Source organism: Trichomonas vaginalis, chromosome VI, assembly GCF_026262505.1.
Source record: "Trichomonas vaginalis G3 chromosome VI, whole genome shotgun sequence".
Lineage (NCBI taxonomy): Eukaryota > Parabasalia > Trichomonadida > Trichomonadidae > Trichomonas > Trichomonas vaginalis.
In genome coordinates this window covers 19,770,431-19,796,631 of record NC_067208.1, presented here as the reverse complement: position 1 = coordinate 19,796,631, position 26,201 = coordinate 19,770,431, and the positions used below count along the sequence as shown (strand labels likewise).

General features: G+C 32.4%; 7 protein-coding genes, 1 non-coding gene and 1 pseudogene across 9 annotated transcripts, besides 1 other annotated feature; 5 read left to right on the top strand and 4 right to left on the bottom strand.

Annotated features, from left to right (window-relative positions):
• Positions 1-122: 122 nt before the first annotated feature.
• Positions 123-3,365, bottom strand: TVAGG3_0895440 (VPS8 subunit of corvet complex family; the record flags this gene model as incomplete). Its single annotated transcript, XM_001308574.1, has 1 exon — positions 123-3,365. The coding sequence occupies one exon, from the start codon at positions 3,363-3,365 to the stop codon at positions 123-125; it is 3,243 nt and encodes a 1,080-aa protein (XP_001308575.1).
• Positions 3,366-3,740: 375 nt separating this feature from the next.
• On the bottom strand, positions 3,741-5,521 carry TVAGG3_0895430 (uncharacterized protein; the record flags this gene model as incomplete). Its single annotated transcript, XM_001308573.2, has 1 exon — positions 3,776-5,521. The coding sequence occupies one exon, from the start codon at positions 5,519-5,521 to the stop codon at positions 3,776-3,778; it is 1,746 nt and encodes a 581-aa protein (XP_001308574.1).
• A 3,938-nt stretch (positions 5,522-9,459) lies between these two features.
• On the top strand, positions 9,460-11,050 carry TVAGG3_0895420 (inositol-3-phosphate synthase protein; the record flags this gene model as incomplete). Its single annotated transcript, XM_051251028.1, has 1 exon — positions 9,465-11,006. The coding sequence occupies one exon, from the start codon at positions 9,465-9,467 to the stop codon at positions 11,004-11,006; it is 1,542 nt and encodes a 513-aa protein (XP_051086503.1).
• Positions 11,051-11,827: 777 nt separating this feature from the next.
• On the top strand, positions 11,828-12,179 carry TVAGG3_0895410 (cell redox homeostasis; the record flags this gene model as incomplete). Its single annotated transcript, XM_001308571.1, has 1 exon — positions 11,831-12,166. One exon carries the CDS (start codon positions 11,831-11,833, stop codon positions 12,164-12,166), a length of 336 nt encoding a protein of 111 aa, XP_001308572.1.
• Positions 12,180-12,535: 356 nt separating this feature from the next.
• On the bottom strand, positions 12,536-13,164 carry TVAGG3_0895400 (phosphoprotein phosphatase protein; the record flags this gene model as incomplete). Its single annotated transcript, XM_001308570.1, has 1 exon — positions 12,538-13,161. The coding sequence occupies one exon, from the start codon at positions 13,159-13,161 to the stop codon at positions 12,538-12,540; it is 624 nt and encodes a 207-aa protein (XP_001308571.1).
• A 2,041-nt stretch (positions 13,165-15,205) lies between these two features.
• Positions 15,206-16,244: a mobile genetic element.
• Positions 16,245-16,691: 447 nt separating this feature from the next.
• Positions 16,692-17,267, top strand: TVAGG3_0895380 (uncharacterized protein; the record flags this gene model as incomplete). Its single annotated transcript, XM_001308569.2, has 1 exon — positions 16,699-17,172. The coding sequence occupies one exon, from the start codon at positions 16,699-16,701 to the stop codon at positions 17,170-17,172; it is 474 nt and encodes a 157-aa protein (XP_001308570.1).
• Positions 17,268-17,782: 515 nt separating this feature from the next.
• On the top strand, positions 17,783-21,992 carry TVAGG3_0895370 (uncharacterized protein; the record flags this gene model as incomplete). The annotated part of the gene is made up of 1 exon (XM_001308568.1): positions 17,784-21,992. The coding sequence occupies one exon, from the start codon at positions 17,784-17,786 to the stop codon at positions 21,990-21,992; it is 4,209 nt and encodes a 1,402-aa protein (XP_001308569.1).
• Positions 21,993-22,372: 380 nt separating this feature from the next.
• TVAGG3_0895360 lies at positions 22,373-22,446 on the top strand. Its single transcript has one exon. It is a non-coding gene; the product is annotated as a tRNA-Asn (tRNA).
• Positions 22,447-23,072: 626 nt separating this feature from the next.
• On the bottom strand, positions 23,073-26,071 carry TVAGG3_0895350 (annotated as a pseudogene). Its single transcript has one exon — positions 23,338-25,201. A coding segment is annotated over exon 1 (1,864 nt).
• Positions 26,072-26,201: the final 130 nt, after the last annotated feature.

Sequence of the window (26,201 nt, the reverse complement as noted above, 5' to 3'; positions counted from 1 at the left end):
AATTCGGCCATTTATAATATTGTATCTTTTATCATGCAATATGAAGAGCAGTTTTTCCATCATAACTTTTTTTGAAGGAATAAAAAAAAACTCTAAAATTATAATAAACAGTGTTAAATTTTTTACTTAAGAGGTACCGCATCATCTCTTGGACCTTTCATCAAAAGATCCGCATCACAATTCATAAGTTTTATATCAGCCATGTGTTCAGGCTCTTCCTCGTCGTAGAACATGTTTGTTTCCCTTAGATGTCTCTCGAAAAGCCTGACTTTCACGTCCATCGAGAAAGGAGCGTGTGACGAAACAGGGACAGCTGTTGGGTTGCACACTCTGCACTCCCTGGCGCAGCAGTAGCTGTGGAAGTAGTGGCCGCACCCAAAAACTCTCACATCAGAATTAACAATGGGTTTCTGACAAAAACTACAAAAAGTGCCAACTTCTATCGGTTTTGACATTGTCTGTCTCACATCGTTGAAGGACTTCTCTTCGTCGTTCTTGTAGATAGTGAGGATGTTCGCAGAGCTGTCGACAACGAAATCGAAGTCGTAAATCAGAGCTCCGAGGAGATCTCGAACTTTTCCAAGATCCACGTCTTTGTAGCCGTTCTCCACGTGGGCCATGACAACGCCATGAGATACAACGTTGCAGAGATACAAACAAATCTTCTTCAATGAATCTAAAAATAATTTATCGTCTTTTCCAAAGGTAAAAACAACAGCAAACGAGCGGATGATGTCTCCTACTACAGCAACAAACTCCTGCGTCTTCGATTTGCACTCATCGGCTATGAAATTTACAATAAAATTCAGACTTTGCTCTGTATCGGCGATAGGAGCATTGTTCTTGAATTCTATGATTGTCTGAACAATGTACTTCTGAAGTGCTTCGTAGGCGTCCGTCAACTGATGGAATTGTCGCTCGATATAAGCTACCGCGTCGTAAACAGTGTTCTTGTAGCAGATTTCTAGGATCTCCTGGTTGAGGTCGATGCTCTTGAGCTCTTTGATGACCTCTCTCGGGTAGTAAATGCATAGGAAATTTATGAATTTCGTAAAAATCTTCTCTGGAAGCTTGAATCCCTCTGATCGTGAGTCGTTAAGGATTTCTCTGACAAAGTACATCGATATTAACTGGTCTTCAATCGATGTTACCACATCAAAAATTTGGGAATTGTATTTTTCAAAGAGAAGGTCCTTGAATTTGGATACATCGAGAAGAACTAAGGCTGTAGAGTTCTTTTTGAGTGCATCCAGGACGAAATTCGATGTCTCGTCGTTGATATATTTCTTGAGATAGTCAAAAACTCCTGTTTTGTTCTCAGTAATGAACTCATTGATGATCTTATCGAATCTCTTCATCTTTATGAAGATTTCTATCTTAGCATCATGGAAATGTAACGCATCACATAAAGTTATCATCGTATCGAAGAGTTTTGAATCGATCTGGGTGTTGAGGAGCTGCAAAAGAGCCTTTTCGCGTTTGTTGTTTGTTGATTTTGTGTCGAAAATGACCTTTAAAATGAAATGAAGGTTTTCCGGAGCAACAGTGACTCTTTTATCAATGATAAAGTCGAGGCATGTTGAAATAACTGTCTGGTTGATCTTATCGCCCATGTTAGAAAGTGTTTGGAGCAGGATTGAGAAGAAATAATCCATCGGAAACGGAGCAGCATAACGTTCAAGGTAGAGTAGCACGTTTGACACGATGAAACTGGTCTGGTCGTTATCCTCTTCAAGTAGAAATGCCAAATGGTCGAAAGTTTTTTGAGATGAAATCTCAGATAACCATCTTATAACGAGAATTGTGAAATGGCCGCCGTTCTGAATGAGTTCTCTGAGGAATTCGCTCGTTTTCTTATGGTTTCCGGAGAACATATACGATGATAATGCGGCTGTGTTGTCTTTTACCCTGTTTTTGAGTAAATTGCCCAGAAGAACGTAGTCTTTCTTACTCTGGGCATATTTCAGGAGTGTTTCAGTCTTCGCAACCTTGTTTGGAAGCTTAAAAACGATGTTTTCCTTTTCTGGAATTTTGATATCTTCCGAAAGAAGCCTTTCTACGAACTGTGACGAGTACTCAAACCTTGTAGCATCTGTATCTATCTCAATTATCTGCTTAAACAATGGTTCGGCGCTTTCATAAGAATCAAATAACGAAATTGCATGTTCAATGGCCCATCTCCTCATTCCGAGGTCAACAGATAGTTTGATGACCTCTTTGGCTACAGCTGATGGGTCTTCCTTCGCTTTGAGCTTCTCTTCTGCAAAATAATTAAATTGTCCGCTGAGATTTCTTTCAATCATGACGGCGCGTTGCTTCTGGTTTGGCGGAAGACCGATAGAAACCGACGGTTCACCGTTATAAGCTCTCTTGCAAAGATCAATAATTTTTGAAAAATCTCCTGTCTGAACTATGTTTTCGAAGTGATCCTGGTATGTACAGAGCGATATTGAGTTGACATCGCCTTCATTTACTATGTAGAACTCAGATAAACCGGAAATAATTAAAGAATTTGACGGAAGCTTTTCGTTGATGAAAGTATTCTCTGTAAAGTAAACTACAGTGACTGTAAGATTCTTCGAAATGATAACTACGATTTGTTGTGATAAAAATCCAACATATTGAGGGTCGACGTCGATTTCGTGTTTGTAAATCTCTTCTGTGCTGAGCTTGTCATCAAGAGAAAAGATACGTATCATTCTGCGTTCACAGATGCAGAAATAAAGTAAGGACGGAGAAACTACGTAAATTGCGCTGATATGAGCAGAAACATCGTAACTTTTTAGAACTACAATTTCATGACCGCATGACATGAGCTTTAGAGTGCCTGAACATGATAAAATTGATATGTTTTGGAAGGCAGGAGCAATTAATTTTCCTTGAACGAAAATTGAGGGGAGATTGATGTTTAATATTGGGAAATCGGATGTGTAATAAAGACTTTTGTTAACAGATGTGCCCCAAAGCTGCGCAGAAATTGTAAATTTGTAAAGATTTTCGGATCCATCAGAAGCAAGCATTGTTTGGTCATTTATAAATGCTAAACCTGTGATGGGACCTTGTACTAATCCTGGATATGGCTTAAGCCATTTTTTCGATTTCATCTCGTATAATTGCAAACTTCCGTTAGAAAATCCTGCAGCAACATACGAGTGTGTTGGAGATGCAGCTAAGGAGATGATATCTGCTTGAATAGATGAATCGTGTTTTGGAAATTTCCAAGAAAATGCACTTGAAGCATCGAAAGCATTGATATTTCCGCTTGCGGTTAAGAAAATATAAAGGGTATCATAATGAATACATGAAATTGTATCGCTGTCAACATGGACTCCACCTATATTCTTCTTTTTTAGGATGGATTCCATTTTTTATTATTTTTGACAAGTAAACCATTTTATTTGACAATTGCATTCTTATAGAGAAATTGTCCAATATAATATCTTAAAGGCTGTTATATTTGTTTACATGTTTTATGTAAGAAATACGAAATACAGATTAATAATTGATTTGGATTTCGTAAATCTCTAAAATAAAGAATGTTTGATATGTGCATTTTTAATTCTGAGGTATATCTAACTATATTATGGATTTTTCAATAAACAATACAAAAACATTCGAATTTCAATTTGATTTGATTTGCTAATGATTATTGAAGTTCTTTTATTTAGCATATATTACACGAGTTTAAATAACATGGCAAGTCTTTCGTTTTAAATTTCTTCAGCATTGTAAATAAAGATGATTTTATATCGCATATGAAAATTATATGATATATTTAATTTGTGCGTGGTGTAGTTAACACTGTAAAAACAATAAAGGCTGCAACAGCAATGCAGCAAACAATCAATACGCATAAGACAGCAATTAGTGCTTTCTCTGAACCATCTCGTTTTTTAGATGAATCATTTTCTTCACTTTTTTCTCCTTTGTCTTTTTCACCTTCATTTCCTTTATTTTCTTCTTCATCTCCATTACCTGTATCTTCCTGAATATTTGATTTGATATAGAACGTGAAGCCTGTTTCGTCCTCTTCAGTTTGTCCTTTTACAACAATATTCACTCTTCCAGATTCACTTTCAACAACATTTGGAACTGTTATTGAAAATTCTTTCTTTAGTTGTTCACCATTATTTTGAAGAGTAATTTTTTGAACTTCTGTTTCATCCAAAAAGATTTGTATAACAAATGAAGAATCCATACTTGTATCTGGATCATAAATGATTGCTGTAAATGGAACACTGTCACCTGGAGCAAATTTCTTGTTTCCTGGCAAACCTTCCAAAATTACATTCAATTTTGTGTTGTCCTGAACCTTAATTTCAAATGATTTCTCATTTGATTCAAATCCATCATTTGCAACAAGTTTAACTGGATATGTTCCTTCCTTTAAACCCTCTGGAATATCAAAAGTGAACTTTAATTCTTCATCAGATTTTAACTTTCCTTGATCAAACTTTTTATTGTTGAACATGAAGTAGACATCAAATTCTTTATCTTCTTCATCTAAGTCTGTAATTTTTGCTGAGAAATCAACTTTATTCTTTGGAAGGAAGTGCTTATGTTTCGGTTTCTGAATTAATTCGATTTGTGGTCTTGAATTGACTGAAAGAATCTCAATATCTGTCTTGTATTCGATTGGATTAGAACCATCTCTTAATCCGATGACTTTTAATATGTAATTTCCAGCCTCAATTGGTTTGATTTTCTCTGAAAACGGAAATTCATGATTTACCATTGATGTAAAATGAGCGAAAGTTTTTTCTAAAGCAATATTTCCTGTTTGTTTGTTAACAAGCTGGTATTTAACATCTAAACTGCTTTGGGTAAAATTGTATAAGATTGTTCCTTTTACATCTATCATTTCTCGCTTTGCGTATGTTTCTGATAGTGAATCTTTATCTATTGTAATTTTTGCTGGGCGATAATAACCTTTATAAATCATGAATTGCCCAATAAGGTATTCGTCTTTTTTGATTCCATATGTATCCCATGTGATTGACATCCATCTCAAATCTTTTTTGTTCTTTAAAGGAGTGTCTGTAAATAAATTCGGCCCCTTGGCGCTGTATCCATAGCTTGAATAAGTTTTATCAGCAACTGATGGATTATTCTCCATTACCCATGTGTACTTTCCAATGCCATCCATTCTAATGCAGTATCCAACGTCTTCAATTTCTTCACCAGCTTCTGTAATATTTTCAATGTTAAAAAGGAATCCTGATGAAAAATCAAACTTTTTATAACCATTTCCTTTGCAATATAAAGTTTGTCTGATGATTGTATATAAACCATTTGGATCATTTTCGACTTCCAATGAATAATCTATGCCTCTAAATGTTGAAATTTCAGCACCAATATCCTTTCTAGTCTTCTTGTCCTTCTTTATAGATATTTGTGTTTTAAATTTGTTTGTTATTGAAACATTTGTTCCATCGACCATATCATAAAGAGTAACAGAGTATGGACCGTCGATAACAGCTTCAAGACCATATGACAGTCTGGCAAGATAAAGTCCAATCATTAACAATATAAAAAAATGAAGTTTTTATAAAATCGAGTGTTTTTTTCAATTTTTGAAAGGGATTATTTAAAGAGTCAATTGACTTAGCATTTATAAAAAGAATGTTTTATTAATCATATATACTTTCTTGATTAGTTTTGAAGAAATATTAACTTGATGGGAAGATTATTCAAATTGAATTACATTTCAAAATTTGAATTGATATTATTTCTAATGTATTATCGAGAAGATGCGTGTATAAGTATGAAAAGCAATAATATTAAAATTAAAATTCAGCGATGTCAAAATTTAATCGCTTTTGAATAGTTTACAAATTCATTAGCTGATTCAAACATCAAAATTTTATTTATCTGTAATATCCTTATTTTTGGATAAAACAATGTGTTGTTTTTGAGTCCTTCTGCAAATATAAAGCGCCTATGCTTACAATTTGATTTTCGGCGTCAAAAATTTTCTCACTGGGTTTTCGTCTATCAATCCCAGCTTATTATATACGCAACCAATCAAAAATCTGATATGGGAGTCCAAGGCTAACTTTTTGTTGTCTACCTAATAAAAGAGGAAGCAGCATTAGTGAGAATAATCGCAAATATTCAATTTAAATTATCTTTTTATTCTTAATTTAAAGTGACAAAAAGAATAAAAAACCTATTCTAAGGCATGTTGTTATGTAAATGAGACTAGACATCATATTTTATGTTATGAAAAAAAAAATTTAGAATTTTAGAACAAAATAAATAGAAAAAATAGCATAACTTATGGATGTGCGTATATTAAATTTAATAAATTAAGAGAAATTATTTTTGGCGCCAAAATTATTCGTTAACTCTCAAATTTTTCTGAGTCAATAAGCCGCCAAAAAAGTGTCATTTTGTTTCGTTAGAGAAAGATGAATTGTCCATGTCATCCAATCGGGAACAAGGGGGATGGGGATTAGATGATAAAGAAGCAATTCATGCTCTCTATCTGAAGCAATCAGACTTACCAGCAACAATGTGAATCAGTCTTTCACTGAATGAGTAGGTGTTGGAAGAACTGTTCTCTAAAGCGATACAGTTGCGCTACATGTTCGTCAACTTGTCTAGAAATAAATATATCATTTGTTTTATACGTTTTTTCGTAATAAATCTATTTGTATTTGTTGTATTTGAGTATGAAGATAACAAAAACTACGGCATAAGACGCAGTACACTGGGCTTCGTTGCCATTTTATTTACCATGTTAAGAATAAACTTAACAGACATGCTTTGTTTTCGACGAAGCCATCTAAAATAACGTACATCTAAATAAAACTAAAAAACTGTAAAATTTCTTTATTTGATAGTATACTTCAAATTATGCACTATACCTTCTAGAATTCTATAACACTCTTTGCATATAATTTTTTTAAAAAAAGTTATATCTCGACATAAATATGATTTATCAATAGAGTATGTAAAATAAAACTCATTCGCAGTATTAAAAAATCGTAAATCTTTCCAAAAAAATTTTGAATTACAAATTTTAAAACTTAAAACAATATTTTTTGAAGCGAAAAAACGAAATCTAATTTTTTTTGGAAAATTTAGAATAAATAGAGCTCTTTAACTCGTCGAATACAAATTGTTTTCAAGTTTTTTTCGACCGGAAATTGAACTTTTAGAGTTTATACAATAAGATTCACATGAAAAAATACGGGTTTAACAAAGAAATCACCAATATAAAGGTTTTTTAGTAGAACGAGATTGATAAAAACTATGGTATGATAAAAAGACGATAATTGAAGAATATGAATGATTCGAATTACAGACATACTCTAGTCCGAAACTTACTATGGTTCGTGACTTATTTTTGACACAGAATAGCTGTAGACTAAGGCTTACTCTAGATCCAGACTTATTATACAATTAAATTTGCTTTTGGAATAAGGCTTAATTTTAGTTACAAACTTATCTTAATATCAGACTTATATTTAGAATCAGACTTACTTTAGTCTAGAACTTACATTTAGAATCAGACTTACATTTCAAGTCAGACTTACTTTCGTCCGAGACTTACATTTCAAGTCAGACTTACTTTCGTCCGAGATTTACATTTCAAGTCCAAGGAAAAGAGACTATTGATGACTTACTTTCCATCGATGGTGCACAACAGCAGGGAGGGGATTGGTGGGTTTGGGGAAATTCGCTGAGGCACTAGTGTCCGGATTGTTCGTCAAATAGGTTTCCTTTCCTATAAAGAAATGACACTTTTTTGGCGGCTTATTGACTCAGAAAAATTTGAGAGTTAACGAATAATTTTGGCGCCAAAAATAATTTCTCTTAATTTATTAAATTTAATATACGCACATCCATAAGTTATGCTATTTTTTCTATTTATTTTGTTCTAAAATTCTAAATTTTTTTTTTCATAACATAAAATATGATGTCTAGTCTCATTTACATAACAACATGCCTTAGAATAGGTTTTTTATTCTTTTTGTCACTTTAAATTAAGAATAAAAAGATAATTTAAATTGAATATTTGCGATTATTCTCACTAATGCTGCTTCCTCTTTTATTAGGTAGACAACAAAAAGTTAGCCTTGGACTCCCATATCAGATTTTTGATTGGTTGCGTATATAATGAGCTGGGATTGATAGACGAAAACCCAGTGAGAAAATTTTTGACGCCTTGATTTTCAATTTCAAAAATGTTCTCATTTTGCCTTTTTGAAATCATAATTCGTAGTGTCTGGAGGAGGATGCAATAGTGAAAAGATTATAAGAGAATAATAAATAAACTGTAAAATGATTGTCTTCTCGATTAAATTTGGATATGGCTCCTATGTATTTTCAATTACATGTACTTAGGAAATCAAAAATTCATCGTAACAGAAAGAATGCATATACTTTTCACTTACAATTGAGATTTCATTATCAATGACATATATTGGAACTGGATAAAATTGGCATACTAATAGCGGGTAAGCTGTGAGATGCTTTAAAAATTCAATTTAGAAGAGTAATGATTGTAAAATAAATTTGTCGACAATAATAAATAGATGAGAATAAAATATGTTCGGTTAGCTTCGGACTTAGCTATTTAGATTGCCTTTTTTGATTTACTATGAAGATTTTGAAAAATAAACGTATTAAGTCAGAGTTAAAAAATAGTGTAATAATAGCAATCAGCATGTTACATGTTTAACAATAATTTAGTATTTATATGGATAACACTGAGATCAAAAATTGTTCCGATTTTTTCTGGATTTTTTTGGGTCAATTCTTTAAATCATAATTGCTATATGACAGAGAGTTGTATTCGAGAATCGAAATTGTTTTTTACAACTTTTTTGGAAAACCATAACAATCTGATTTCGCAACAAATGAAAAAATTAAATCAAACCTAAATGAATCGATAGGATTCTTATAATATATGAGATCACTGAATTCAACAATGCATGAAATCGATGATAGTAAATAAAACGCGACCATTTTATCAAAATGGCCAAATGAAAATCCAAAAAAATCTTAATATATTATTCATCATGATATTGGTATTGTAAGTAGTGATTTAATTTACCCTTTCTGTGGTTATGTCAAGCCTCTCAAAAATCTTATCTTCTAAAAATTACATATTGGAAATTATCTTTTTATAAGGAATATAACTAAATTAGTTTGAGTAAATAGCTTTATTTTGAGAAGGTTATCTTTTCTGAAAAAAGTGATTTTACTTCAAACAATAATTTTTCTAGAATTTACATGTTAATAATAAGTAATTAATTTCATTATTTTTGAATTCGAATTCAAAAATTCTCATAAATACAACAACATCTTTATTATGAAATAATAGATGTTGAACGACAAGATGTTTTTCATTCAAAATGATCGAAGTTATGAGCGGAAAACCGTATTTTCACTTTGAAAAAATAATTGAATATCGTAAAAATTTGAGATAACTCAATTGACTTCATTTCTCGAGGATGCTCGCTAACGAGTTCTCAGTTGATGCACCAAATGTCACCATCAAGGGTGAAGAAATGGTTTCCCATTATGATTACCATACATCACACGTCGTTGCCGGTGCTGATGGAATCAAGATTGTCCCAGAGACAAAGAAGTTCGAGTTCAAGACCAACTTACATGTTCCAAAGACCGGTGTCATGCTCATCGGCTGGGGTGGCAACAACGGTACAACACTCACATCCGGTGTTTATGCAAACACGCACAATCTTGTTTGGGATACAAAGCGTGGCGAGGTCAAGGCTAACTATCATGGTTCCCTCACACAGTGCGCTACAACATACCTCGGTCAGGATGAAAAGGGCACAACATATGTTGCTCCATTCAAGGCTTTACTCCCAATGGTTAATCCAAACGATTTAGTCATCGGTGGCTGGGATATTTCCAAGCTCAACATTTATGAATCAGCTCGCCGTGCTCATGTTATGGAGCCAGCCATGCTTGTTCAGATCAAGGACGAGCTTGAGAAGATGCACCCACTTCCAGCTGTCTTCGATATCAACTTCGTTGCTCCAAACCAGAAGGATCGTGCTGACAACGTTATCCCAGGCACAAAGTGGGAACAGCTCGAGACAGTCCGTAAGCAGATGAGAGACTTCAAGGAGCAGAACAAGCTCGAGAAGCTCATCATCCTCTGGACAGCCAACACAGAGAGATACTGCGAAGTCAAGGAAGGCGTCCACATGACACCAGAACAGCTCCTTCAGGGCATCAAGAACAACGACCCAGAAATCTCCCCATCTACAATCTACGCTACAGCTGCTATCCTCGAACACATCCCATACATCAACGGTTCTCCACAGAACACATTCGTTCCAGGACTTATCCAGCTCGCTGAACGCGAAGATGTCGCCATCATGGGTGATGACTTCAAGACAGGCCAGACAAAGTTCAAATCAGTCATGGCTGACTTCCTCATCTCATCAGGTCTCAAGTTAACAGCTGTTGTTTCCTACAACCACCTTGGTAACAACGATGGTCTCAACCTCGATTTCGAGAAGTGCTTCCGCTCAAAGCAGATCTCAAAGTCCTCCGTCATTGATGATATGGTTGGCTACAACCCAATCCTCTATCCAGAGGGAGCTCATCCAGATCACGTTGTCGTTATCAAGTACGTCCCATCCGTTGGCGATTCAAAGCGTGCTCTCGATGAATACGACTCCGACATCTTCTGCGGTGGCAAGAACATCATCTCCGTCCACAACACATGCGAAGATTCCCTTCTTGCTGCTCCATTGATGCTCGACCTCATCATCCTTATGGAACTCTTCACACGTGTTGAGCTCAAGGATGAAACAATGAAGGACTTCCACCACATGAACGCTGTCTACTCCGTTCTTTCCTTCCTCCTCAAGGCTCCAAGAACGCCAACAGGCACACCAGTCATCAACTCACTCTTCCAGCAGCGTGCTTGCATGGAGAACATCCTTCGTGCTACACGTGGCCTTCAGCCACTTAACAACATGCACCTCGAATGGAAGATGCCAGTTAAGCATAACTAAGATTTTTGTGAGAAATAAAAATTTTGATAGATTGATAAATTTCCATCACGTCTTTCTTTATAAATCATGTTTTTATCGAATAAGAAGTAATAGAAAATTGAAATTTCAGAATAAATTTTTGTATTTTCTGTATATTTCAAATGTTTATGGGAGGAAATGAACCAATATCTAAAATAAAATCTTATCATCGTTAAATATTCTCTGAAATTTTTCCAAATTTTTTCCAAAAATCAAATTTTAATGATAAATTTAACAATTTTTAATATGAAATCACAAAAATCAGAAAAAATTTGGAAAATCAAGAGATCTGTTTTAGATTGAGGACATAAAAACTGATATATTCATATCAAAATCAAGCTCAGCCTTTAAGAATTTGATTTCACGATTATATTTCCTACTTCAAAAGCCTTTAATGACGTAATATTTATCTGCCTAAGACATGACCAATTGATACCTGAACTCCAAACTGGTGAACGTTTTTTTACTGATTTTAGAGGAACATTTTATTATCTTTATCCTTAAGAACCAATATAATAATATTAAATGAAAGTTTTACTTTGAGCGATAAATTTAATTCACAAAATTTTACAATCTAACCACTTTTGATTGAATATATTCAATTTCTCTCAAAAATTTTTAAAATATTGGAGAAATTTTTATAATTTTAATCCATAATGAAGTTTACATTTATAATGCATCATAATTGAAAAATCGAATTACAGGTTTCCAAATCAACTTAACATAGTAAATATACCTCTTTAACATAAGTTAAATAGATTGTCTCTTTCGATTTTCAGATTTTTCTTTATTTTTTGTTGGTTGCAATGTTAAACAACATTATCCAGTTTAAGGGTTCAAAAGAAGATCTTAAAAGTGCAATTGAGAGCCATAATGGACTTACTGTTCTCGATATGAGTACACAATGGTGTGGTTCTTGCCGTAGATTAGCAATGTTGTTACCGAAAATTGCAGCAGAGAATACAGACGTACTCTTTCTTAAAGTTGATGTCGAAGATAACCCCGAACTTAAGGAATACTATAAAATCGATCAAATACCTGTTATCAATTTCTGCAAGAATGATAAAGGCTTGGAACCAATTAAAACCTTAGTCGGATTAAACGTTCCTGCCATAAAAGAAAACATTACATCACTGAAATAAAACATCTTTCCCTTAATAATTATTTACAGCTTTTTAATTATCTTAGTAACCATTTGTTTTATAGTTAAGATACATCTTCTCTCCCAGAATTGAGGATTTTTGGAATTTATCGTTAGATAAAAACAGTTTATTATTTTATATAACGTTGATAATTAAAGTTTCGGATAATACGAACATTAATTTTTGGCTCTTATTCCAACTCAGACTGAAACACAAATGATGTATAAAACATTATTTCCAGAAACGTACAATTGAGAAAATATATGAAAATTAAAACTTCGATAATATCATAACATTTACATGCTAAATATTACGCATAATATAATTAATAACATTACAAAAATACAAACAAAAGATAATATGGTATGGGCTTAATATGTGAATAATGATGGATAAACATTGGTCGATAATAACTGCATAGCTGTGGAAGCAATATCAAATTCCTTTGAAATATGTGTAAGAACTGGCAAAAGCTGTTGGAGAAGAACTGTGTCGTCTTTTTCGCCCATCCAAGGAGTGATTCTAACAAGATTACTACGTTGGAAGAGCGCAGAGGCACACATATCATCAACTAAGAGAACGCGGTTCAATGGACGATTTAAGATACGAAGATCTTTGACGTGATATCCGTCGGCACATTGACACGAATCTCTAAAAAGACGATGTTCCTGGTCTATGTATGGAGCGATAGCATCAATAACCTTATCCGCATAAGGCTTTTCTGAAGCTGTAAAGATGAAAATCTCGTACATTTCTTTGATTTTGTCTAGGAATTCAATCGCACCTGGTCTAACTGTTACATATGCTCTCCTTCGACCTATTCTGACAGGGAAGCATTCTGTTTTCGGAGGGAGTTGATAACTGAATACGAGTGTTTCATCTAAATCAATTGCAATGCAGGGTTTTGATAGCAATATATTGCTTATGATTTCTTGAGAGCATGCTGTTGTAAGATTTAACTGAGCTGCAGTTGAATTCATTGGGTAGGCAAGCATCAAATTTAATTTGATAAGAGTGATAGAAAAATCAATTTTGATTTTCAGATTTAACCGAAAACAAAATTCAATTTACCTCAGTCCAAATCAGTTTAAATTCTAATGGTTTGTATAATAATAAACAATAAATATCGAAACGAGGATAAATTTTTGAGAGAAGTATTTTGAAAATTATGAAATCATGGAATTCCTATTAAACATGCTGATACAATATTTTTTACTTTTAGAACCGGAATGATCTTATTGAAAAACAGAAATATGACAATAGATGAGAAGTTTGTGAGATTTACGCACATTGAACCAATATTTTTCAATCATTAACATATATAATAATTAATCAAACATGATAATTTTGTCAATTTTTCAATAAGATTTTGGAAATTTGAATAATTTTATGAAGATTTTCAATATTGATTGTTTTCAAAATTTAATGAGAATATTCCGTATCATAACGCTATTCATAAATTAATTCCTTTTTCAAAAATTGAAAGGTCAATTTTTTTTGTCAAAATGACACAAGAAGGAAAGTACACATATTTATAATACAAGCATAATTTATTTTATGACAAGAGTTCGAAAATTTGAGTTTATTGATCAAAACTATAAAAAATAAAATCGAAATTTGGGCTATCCTCCTATCATATAATCCATTTTAAACAAAATATCTCTTTTATCCGTTTTGTCATCTGCCAGATAAAACCCCATAAATATATATTTTTTTCTAAGACATTCAAAAATGTCACTTTTAATAATGTAATCAATTTTATGTTCATATTCGTCGCATTCGACTGTCCACATTTTCTCACAATGATTTCTTAATCTCTGATGTTAGTTGATGTTTTCTATTTACTTTTTAGATATAATAATAGTGGCTAATCTTACCATAAAAATTGTATAGATGAGTTATTCCTTCATTTGCTAACAGGGAGGCTATTAATCTAGGATATGTTAGTTCGGTGCTGCTATTTCCATTTGTTTAAGCTCTAATTTTCGAATGATGAAATATTTCTTAAGTCAATGAAATTCATAATGAAGTTCAACAAATTTTCAGCAGTATATATCTATTCCAAGTTTGTTATTTAGTTTTTTAAAATATTTGATATATGGAGTAGGTTCAATTTCAGAATCATGGTTGGGGTGTCTATAATTATTCGAGAGCGTATTGAAGATACCAACAATTAAGTGGTTGTTTGCAATTGTGTTTTTTTTTGTTGAGGATGAGTCATTTAATTTCTTTTGGATGAATTTGAGTAATTGGAAAAGTACAGTTATTATCAGTCCACTGTATCGAATAACTCTTTAATTTGAATGAAATTAATATTTGCTATTTATTAGTTTATTTTGATATATGCAAATATAGGTCGAGATGAAGATAAAAATTATGCAAATATTATTTCGAATTATTAATTCAATAATCTTTTGTAGCTTTTTAATGATTTTATCAGTGTCATAGAAGGTCAATCAATCTCATAAAGAGTTTGTCACGGTATTTTAGGAGCGTATTAATGTGGAAACGAAATTTATCGTTTATTGAAAATTGAATCATATTATTTAATTTGATTATTTAGTGAAAATGCAATTCAGAAGATGATATGGAATGTATATGCAAATCATAAAATCAATTAAAATTGAGAATGTTGAAATTACAAATATTGAATTTAGCTGTTATAATAACACACAGAATGATGCATGTAGTCTTTCTTTTAATTTTAATTCAATTTTTCAAATAAATGATAAATTAAATCTTGATGGTAATCCATTAATTTCAATAAATAATATAATAAATTTTTAAATTCTCAAATTTCAATCATCCTCTTTTTTAAAAAAGATATTTTATTTCAAGTAAGATCTGTTCTTTCGAGATAATATAAAATTCAAAACATCAACTCAATTAATAACTCAATTTTTCTCCTATTTCAAATTTCAGGCAATAATTTGAAAGCTCTCGATATAACGTTCTAACGTTTGACGGATGAATTTATCTCCAGTTCAATCTACTAAATCATTTTATATCGAACAATTTTTTTTCATATTTAATCATTAAGGGTGCACCCGTATGTACGTTTATTTGAGAGGAGGAGGATTACCCTCTCAATTTTGAGGGATTCGTTAGTTTATTTTCTCGATGAATATGCAATAAAATTTGATTTTTACCTTATCAATATACTTCATATAATATACACATGTTCATTTAAAAACTTTTTTCCAAAATCCTCAGGAATTAAGGGAGTTTTGAATTTTAAGAATTTTTTTCGAATTTTTTCGAAAAAAAATATTTTCAGAACAGCCTTAACGGCTAAGATTTAGGAACAATGTTAAGTATCAAAAAGAAAGGAGGTCTGATATAGACAACATATATCGTTGAAGGTTGAAAAAATCTCTAATATTTGAGCCCAAAATTTCAAATTTTAATTTTTGAAAAAAGAGGCCACCCGTATGTACGTTTATTTGAGAGGAGGAGGATTATATTTTTGAAAGGGTGAAACATTATGAATATGTTAATTATATAATAATATGTATTATTATAAAAAAGAAAAAATAAAGCACGTTAAAATTTTTCTTTCTTGATTTTTTACAAAATCTACTTAGAATTATGCAAAATATGACTAAATAATTATAAATTTCAAGTTAAATTTTAATTTTGATAAATAATTTAAATTTCAAAATATCAAGTTCAGTTCGACTATGTATGTAGTAATTCCTCAATAAAGTGCCAAAACCCTATTAAAATATATGAACATTTTCAACATTTTAATGTTTTTATTTAAAAATTTGTTGGAATATGAGCTTCAAACAATTATTATGTAAAGAAAAATAATTAAATATATGTATTTATTCGTATTACAACCGTAGTAAGTCGATTCTTCCTTTCTTCTACTGAGTTTTGAATTTGATTTCGAATTGTAAAGAGATTCAAAGGGAAAATACTAGCGGATAAAAACTACCTCCATGAAAGGGTCATAATGGACTCAAGTTGTATTTTTTGATATTTTTTGCTTTTCGAGCCTAAATAGGTAGCCAAGATAATGCCTAAAAATAAGGTTCTAAATTCTGAAGTTTACATGATCCTCTCGTGTGCACCCTTAAATTGAATTCAATTTTATGCTCTTTATTCCAATTATCGTTTATACCAATAACTGAGCATTTCATTTAAATTAATTTTTTTTCTTTCTTTTTCGATATTCGATGATTTTTTAATGATTTTGCTATATAAAGCGTCTAATACATATTCTTTTGCTCTCCATAATATCGTTTTATTTTCAATATTTACAGACTTTGATTAAGCATTCAATCAAAATTGAATAATATGCACATATAATGTCCCCTTCTTTATTATTTTCCACCAAAATTCGAACGTAAAACAAACGTTATGTTTCATAAGGCGATTTTTAAAAATTTCTATTCTCACAATTTTAGAGTTGTCTATTTCCCATTATTAATACTTTAATATAATATATGGTCGTTTTCTATTTCTCTATAGTTCTCAATTTCACAATTAATTGATTTAATAATTCAAAATTGATTATTACAATTAATATGAATATCTTTATACACTCTCCTGCTGGTGCTGTTTTCAAATTGATGTTCGAGCATACTGACATCATTGGGAGTATTGAGAACAGGCTCAATTGCCAAGATCCAATAATTTGTTTTCACAATAATATTATCCTCGAAAAGCACTTTTCGTTTGATTTTTACGATGTCAAAGATGGAGATCATATATACACCACCAGCGAAAATGGAAGGTCAAATCTTAAATTGTGCCAAAAATTATCCAAATCAATAACAATCACCAATCAGCATGATAGATTTTCTCTAGAGAATTCTTGTTTGAGACTTATAGACATGACCTTTGTTAGAGCCGAAGGTTCATATAGCGCAAATCTCAAATTAGTTAATTGGTATAATAACTTGCAGAAAACAGAAACTACCTTCTACCAGACAACCCCAACAATCTTACCAGAGAAATCTAAGTCTCCTTGCTCTGATCCTCTCCCTACTCTATGGTAATCGCTTTATCACTCGATTAGTTTTTGTGGAGTTCCACTCTGGAGTTTGGAGACAACTCATGCGCTTTTGTTTGTTTAAATATTATAATTTCTATCTAATTTTAGTCATTTTTTCATTAATGAAATTTTTTATTTTCTGCTTTTTCTTAGGATTAACAGTTTTTATGGAATAGGGTTTCTCTCAGGAAAGAAAATATCTACTCCAAAAATGTCAAAACTCAATATTTTATCTGGTCATAATGATGTTAGAGATAATTCAATATTATTGATAGCAATCCATCTAGCTTACAATAAAACCAATTTAATTCTGAAACAGTCGATAGGATTTCCAATGAAATCAAGATCAGGGATTTTCGATGAAAGCTTAGAATATTCATATCAACTTTATATAGGAAGTACGATTTAGACATTTACAGATGCATTGACAATGAAAATAATCAGAACAAATTGAAATATTCTTCTAATTTGAACCAGAAAGATCTATAACAGTACTCATTGCAGATAACTACGGTTCATCAATATAATCTTCCGAAATCATGATATAATGCCTTATTTACATTATCAAATAAAATTTAAAATTTGTCACTTTTTGATTAAAATCTTTGTAAAAATATGAATGAAGTTGATATAACATCATCGAGTAGCCTCACGTTTAGAGACACAGTTGGTACCCATACTCTTCAACGAATTGCGTCTGCCCTGTTAAATTACTCTCAATCTAGGGTTGCCATGGGAATTTTAATTTTTATTCACTCATTCTTTCCACCATTTCAATTACTTGCCTCATCATTCGTTTTACCATACTTCAACAAGACAGATGAATCAACTCATTCAATAGGTTTACGTAAATTCTTTTGCTTTTTTATTAGAATTGTTGATTACGACTCTACAACTGGATTGCTTTTACTTTGCGAACGAATTATTTTCTTTGTAACAGTTATAGTTTTCATCGGTACGCTTTCAATATACTTTGCGCTTTTTTATTTCAAAAAAAGATTATTTAACATTTCAAATGCAGCGTTTGTTTTACTCCATTTCGCAAGCAGACTATTCCTTCCGTGGACAGCATCGTTTCTAGCCGTATCATTCTACAATTTGCTCGAAAATGGAGATTATACATCGTTTATTTACTGTTTAGTCTCGTCTTTACTAAATATAATCATCTGTATATACGGTAATTGCGTATTGTCATGCGCTCCATCGTTTTATCCTTGCATTGGTGCAAAATGGGTCGAAAATAGTGTTGGTGATTACATTACTTACATTATCTTCATTTTGATTGAAGTAGCACATGATGTGAAGACAAACAAAACGTTAAACATCGTTGTAGCGTCTGTTGTTTTCGTTTTATTCGGAATTATATTTTATTCTTACGTTCGAGCTTTAACTTTTACATACGTGCAGGTCAATGCACTTATTTGGGCAGTATCATTCATCACATTGATCGGCTACTGTTGGGATATCGTTTATCTCGCAGGATTTGATAATTATTTGTCTGCCTTTCAAATTACGACAATTTTATTCTATCCAACATACAAGATATGCTATGTTATTGCTCTCCACATGAACAACAAGATATTAGTATCAGTTCTTGAAGCAGAAGAACAAGGATTTGCTTTTCTTGACATAAACAATCCAGTTAAATGGGTAAACTACTCCTGTATAGGCTATGAAATACTAAACTACAATCTGGCGATGATTAAATTCGGAATGGAGAAGTTTCCTGACGATATCTTGACTTGTTTAACATATATCAAGCTGGCAATGCTTCTCCCAACACTGCAACCTTCAGCAATGAGCTATGGTATAGGAGAACTCGAGAGAAGAGCAAAAGGATCCTCAATTGACATAATTGTCCTCTCAACTTACAAAATGGAGATTGCTAAACGCGATGACGGTTCAACAGATACAAAGTCTCGTTACATTGATGTAACAAAAGCCTTTGTTTCTTCGTTTTTGTCATATTCAGTTCAATTTTGGAAGGAAATCAACGCTTCCAGGTCGAATAGAGCAGTTTCTCTGGCTATGGAGACACACGAAAGATACAAAGCAGCGGTAAATATGATAAAAGAACTCAAAATTTCGGGTTCATATGTTCAATTACTTCGAGATAACCTTCCTTTACCTTTCTTCGGCACTCCTTTTGATACAGAAGACGAGATACTGATGGACGCAAGGAAAATGTTCCATATTCAGAATGATATAACAAAATACAACGAAGAAAACGAACTCCAGAAGCAGCCATACTATTTAACAGGCAAAACAATACATGAAACATACGCCAGGAAGTTCCTCATTCTTCAGAAACTCTCTCTTTTGCTTCCTTACGTTTTTACCTTTTTAATAATCATATTTACGTTCGTTGTAGTCCATAACTTCCAAATATACCCGACATCGGCCATGAATATCATTGATAAGTTCACTGACGTAAGTAATAATTTGACTTCTATTTTATATGCGTCAACTGTAGGTTATTTCATACAGAAAGATAGATTAGACCCACAGATGTTCTTGAATGATTACACAAAGAAGATCTACACATCGGGATTGCAGAATTTTACTTATGATATTGATTCAATAACTTTAAAGATCGCAGATCAAATAGATCCATTGTTTTCCATGTATGATTCATTCAAGTACCTCAATTTAACACAGTATTTGGAAGCAAAAGGCATAATTCATTACAAATTTGCTGATAATCACATTCGGAACTTTACTTTCTTCCCAGCTCTCTTGAACTGCCTCGTATTCACTTCCTATCTCCATAACATCACATTAACTCCGTTTGCGAACAATTTTGATAACAATGCAGTTGTTATCGACAGAATTATGGATTTTGTATCGAAATCATCAAATCCAATGCAGCAGAGCATGAAAGATACAGTTAATAACAAGATTAACAAGCTGATGATCTCTGCTTATGTTATTTTAGTTGTTATTTTACTTATTAATATTATTTTCATACAATATCTTAATAATTCATATAACAAATATTTCCATATGCTAATGATGATCCCTAAAAACAGAATTTCAATGATGATTGAGAAGATTGAACATATTATGCATAAATCTTCCAGGATTTCATCAAAAATTGAGAGCACAAAGGCTTTCTACTTGAAGCAGATGATGTGTCAGACTCCTCCACGTCAATTTGCTACTTCTACAGAGAGATCTTTGATGATGACAACGCATTGCATCATCGTTGAAGCGATTTCCATAATGGTTTTCATATTATTCCTATCAAACATCAAGAAAAAGCAGAATAAAGTGTATCTTGGCATTGAAGAACTTTCATTTGTTTCAAATCTGACTTCTTTGATCACTTTGACAGGAAGTTTAGTAGCTCTGAAGGTTGGAAATGACACAAACTCTGCAGTTAACCCAGATACTTACCTCAATCGCGTTTTTAATGAACTTCTCGAGATAAAATCTTACATGTTTATGGACAATATCTCGAAATACTACTCCATGCAGTCCATGTTCAAGGAAGTCGACAACAATTACCACTCATTGGCCGGAGCAATTAATGGTTTGTGCTTGAACATGCAGATCTTCATGAATACGGAGAATAAAACGTATACATTCGATGATCCCATCGTAAAAGAGATCTTTGTTGCCCTGAATTCCGCATGGAATATGATAGTTCCGAATTTATATGATGGAATTATCAAAGGATCCGATGAAGAGATCGACCAACAGTGGGTTGATATGAATACAATGACATTGTACGTAATATTGGCCTTCGCAATCATGATTTACTTCATGTTTTCAATTTTGACAAGTAAATTCTTGATTGACGACTTCGTACAGATCATTTCTCTTACAGCAGCCTATCTTTTAGATGGTACTGATACTCCTCTTGACGATTCAAAGACACACAAAGCCAAAAAATTTGATTTAATCAGAGAATTGAAGGAAGAAGCCTTTTCAGGCGTTATCGATCCAACATTCCTTATAGACTCAAACAATGTCATCAGATATGCTTCTCCTTCGGTCTACGATACATTTCTCTCCCGACCAACTAATGGCGTCACAAAAATTGACAAATTTCTTTCTCATTCCGGCGTCAACATCGAGGCGACACTTCCTCCTACAGAGCAGTTCATTGTCAATGCAGAAAGGAAGACGCCAGACGGCTCAGTTTTCCTTTTCAAGCTGATTTTCAGGCCGATTTCGGATCTGATTTTGAACGACGTGAAAATCGACTACGCACTGATAATTGTAGACAAAACAATAAAGAAAGGAATTACCAGGAGAATGGTGAGAGAAAATGCGATCTTGGACAGAACGATTTCCTCTTTTGTTCCAACAGGATTCACACACAAAATTGCTCCATTTTTAGGTGTCGCGTACATCACGTTTTCTGACGAAGCTGTTGATGAACACGCTGTAGAAGTCACGACGAAGATCATGGAGTTCGCTGCTGAAGGACCTGACCTGCAGCCAATCTTCCGCAGCTTGCAGTCATTCAGAATTGTTTCTGGAGCGTTGACAGACAAAAACGCAACACAAGCAGTGAATGACTTGATTCTGTTCGCGTTGAAGATTAAGGAATGGGCAACTCCTTTGAATTACAAGTACAAGATAACAATATCTGTGTACGAAAACGCGTTGGTTGAGAGCGACATGACAATTGCACCTCATTTCGATTTCTTGACTCCGAGAATTACTCAGGATATAGAAGTCTCTATTTATGATCAGCCAACAATACTGTTGACAAGACCGGCGTTCGACGCTGTCTATGATTTGGGTTATGAACTAGTTTTGTCCACAAAAACTGTTAGATTTGGACAAAGAATTGAAGTATATTCTATTGTTTAATTATTTTTATTTCTGTATTAAAAAAAAACAAATTATTTAAAATTTATATAAATAAGTTTTGACTAGCCATAAATTATCTGCTATTTCTGAAACTGTTTTAACTAGTAGTGAAAAGAATATAAATGAAATCATAATTTGCTTGATCATCATGCAAAAGTTAAGAGTGTTCGTTCTATTTCTTAAGTTTTGCACACTTGACTAGGTATTGTATAAGGAAATGTTACATCACACAAAAAATCTAATTATTTTTTAATGCTCAATAAATTGTTTCTCAATTGTTTCATTCAATTTTTCAGAAATCTCAAATTGAGAATGAATTCAATTTCTTCAGAAAATAAAAAGAATCAATTATAAACTTATAAAAAATTAAATAAATGTAATCCTCCCTAACTCAGTTGGTTAGAGTGTCAGACTGTTAATCTGGAAGTCGTGTGTTCGATCCACACGGGAGGAGTTTTTTTCTTTTTAGGATTTTTATTTTTTTGAATTAAAGATCGTGAGTGCAAGCTCTGTACCTAGTCCTGAAGCGATATGCAAGCAGTAATCAGGAAAAACTTTTTGATAATATTAAATATTTTGTTTCTTTTTGGATAATCTCAAATACAATGATTGAAATGATCATGTATGAGTGTAGGGGACCGCTCAAACTGAGTGTAGAAGTCATGAAAGTCGTAAATTCACCCAAAGAATGTTCCATTTGAAAACTGTTAGAACCGCAAAAATCCTCTCAATTTTTGATCGCTGCTCGTTCTCATACTTCGGGAATACCAGCCGTTTTAGCGACCAATATACTGATTATTTCATTTTATTTGGTTCAAAGAATCCATATCTAGTTTTTCCATGCCTGATAACCCTTTTGACAGATATACTCTTCATCTTGCCTGATTTCTCGATTCCGTCCTGTAACCATTTTTGATGGAAGAGACCACAGCAATATTCCGTATGTTGTAATCCTTAGCCTTTATGAGATAATCATAAGACGCGAGCTCTTCCATCGTTTAAGAAAAATGAACTTCTCGTCAATCCACTTGATGCGCTCATATAATAATACAAACGCTTACTCATTTTCATAATTTGTTTTTTCTGAGAATATGTTAATTTTTTATTTATCTGTTTCCATTTTTCGTGGTAGAGGGTACTGCAGCATTCTATATGCTGCATATGTCACCAATACAGGATTAATGATTCTTCTGTTCAAAATGTAGTTGATAAAAGAGTGAATCCATTTAGTATTAATCACCAAAAATCTAAGAAGTATCAGATAAGCTTCAATTTGGAAAGCTTGAGATCTACTTCTAAATTGGATGAAAAAAAACTCATTAAATGTGGCAAAAAGTATCTTTTTTTAAATGCTGCATGCAGGTCTGTTATTGATTTTTGCACCATGTGAAATGAGAACTTCAGCAGCTTCTTTACAATTTTCATTTGTTGCAATTTGAAGAGCTGTTTCTCCAGATTTATCTTTCACATTGATATTTGCACCATGCGAAATAAGAACTTCGACTATTTCTTTATTATTTTTCTGTGCTGCATGATGAATGGCGGTTTTTCTATTTTTATCTTTTTCATTGATGTTTGCACCATGTGAAATAAGAAGTTCGACAGTTTCTTTACTATTATATTCTGCTGCAATATGAAGAGCGGTTTTTCCATAATTATCTTTCTCATTGATGTTTGCACTATGTGAAATGAGAAGTTCGGTTATTTCTTTACGATTTTTAATTGTTGCAATATGAAGAGCGGTTTGTCTATAACTATCTTTTTCATTGATGTTTGCACCATGTGAAATGAGAACTTCAGCAGCTTCTTTACAGTTTTCATCTGTTGCAATTTGAAGAACTGTTTCTCCAGATTTATCTTTCGCATTGATATTTGCACCATGCGAAATAAGAACTTCGACAGTTTCTTTACAATTATATTCTGTTGCAAGATGAAGAGCGGTTTCTCCATAATTATCTTTTCCATTGATAAGTTTGTCATCATGATATACAGAATTTCGACAGTTTTAACTTATATATATTAATTCTGCTCGCATATAAGAGCGGTTTTTCCATAACTATTATCTTTCCATTGATGTTTGCACTATGTGAAATGAGAAGTTCGGTTATTTCTTTACGATTTTTAATTGTTGCAATATGAAGAGCGGTTTGTCTATAACTATCTTTTTCATTGATGTTTGCACCATGTGAAATGAGAACTTCAGCAGCTTCTTTACAGTTTTCATCTGTTGCAATTTGAAGAACTGTTTCTCCAGATTTATCTTTCGCATTGATATTTGCACCATGCGAAATAAGAACTTCGACAGTTTCTTTACAATTATATTCTGTTGCAAGATGAAGAGCGGTTTCTCCATAATTATCTTTCTCATTGATGTTTGCACCATGTGAAATAAGAAGTTCGACAGTTTCTTTACTATTATATTCTGCTGCAATATGAAGAGCGGTTTTTCCATAATTATCTTTCTCATTGATGTTTGCACTATGTGAAATGAGAAGTTCGGTTATTTCTTTACGATTTTTAATTGTTGCAATATGAAGAGCGGTTTGTCTATAACTATCTTTTTCATTGATGTTTGCACCATGTGAAATGAGAACTTCAGCAGCTTCTTTACAGTTTTCATCTGTTGCAATTTGAAGAACTGTTTCTCCAGATTTATCTTTCGCATTGATATTTGCACCATGCGAAATAAGAACTTCGACAGTTTCTTTACAATTATATTCTGTTGCAAGATGAAGAGCGGTTTCTCCATAATTATCTTTCTCATTGATGTTTGCACCATGTGAAATAAGAAGTTCGACAGTTTCTTTACTATTATATTCTGCTGCAATATGAAGAGCGGTTTTTCCATAATTATCTTTCTCATTGATGTTTGCACTATGTGAAATGAGAAGTTCGATTATTTCTTTACAATTTTTAATCGCTGCAAAATGAAGAGCAGTTTTCCCAGAATCATCTTTTTCATTGATGTTTGCACCATGCGAAATAAGAACTTCGGCCGTTTCTTTACAATTAAATTCTACTGCATAATGAAGAGGAGTTTTTCCGTATTCAGCTTTCACATCGAGACATGCGCCATGTGAAATAAGAAGTTCGGCTATTTCTTTACAATTATTCCATGTCGCATGGTGAAGAGCTGTTAATTTATTAACATTTGTATCGACATGTCTACAACGTGAAAGGAAATATTCGCAAAAGAATGGAATATTAAACATAGGTGAATAAACAAAACATTTGTCAACATCATTAGTTTATCGAAATATACTAAAAATGATTCAATATTGTTATCTCTAACACAGTAATCTAAATTGATCTCTAAACCATATTCATTCATCAAGAATGTAACAAAATCAATGTTGTGTGAAATAATTGCGTATATCATGCTAATATTATCTGGTTTCCGATATTTCAAGCATTCACTCAAGATCTCTTTACTTCTTCCTAAAAATGAAAATTCGAGACATGCTTTAGTTATTGTTGAATTAAATTCTGTTCTTAAGAACTTGAAACAATCAACTGCTCCATGGTAACAACATAATTCAAGTAATGAATATCCCCAGGATGAAAATGGATATAAACCGCTTATGTGTTTTTGATTTATATCAAACCCTTGTCTTTCAGTGAATGCAATGAATTTTTCTAAGTCATTATTCATAATTATTTTGAAAATTGTATCTTCTGAATGAACTTTGAGATTTTGTAGGTAATTTGTTTCTGATTTTTTTATTTTGCCCAAATTAATTCCATATTCTTCATAAAAGAGGTAGTTAGAAAGATAGCTAATATTGGACACCTCCGTTACATGATAATCATCAGTAATGAGTTTTGCAAGTTTCAAGTATGACTTTGTATACCGATTATTATGCACAATGATATTTAAAATGTCTTTTGTAATATTTTGGGGAGTATGTTTCTTTGAATCAATCAACTCTGTTTTGATCATTTTGTAAATTGAGTTTAAATCTTCTTCTCTGTCAGTTTTTAACTGATACAATGCATTAAATGAATCAATGTGATATTGAATGACACTTCTCAGTTCAATGTATTTGATTGGACAAATGTCTTGATTGGACATTTTAAAAATATATTTACATTTTATCAACTAAATTATCTGTGCAATTCATTATGTGAAAAATATCATGTTCTACATTTAGAAAACAATGACTACAAAGATTTCTGATAAAATTTTGATTTTGATTAAGTTTATAGATT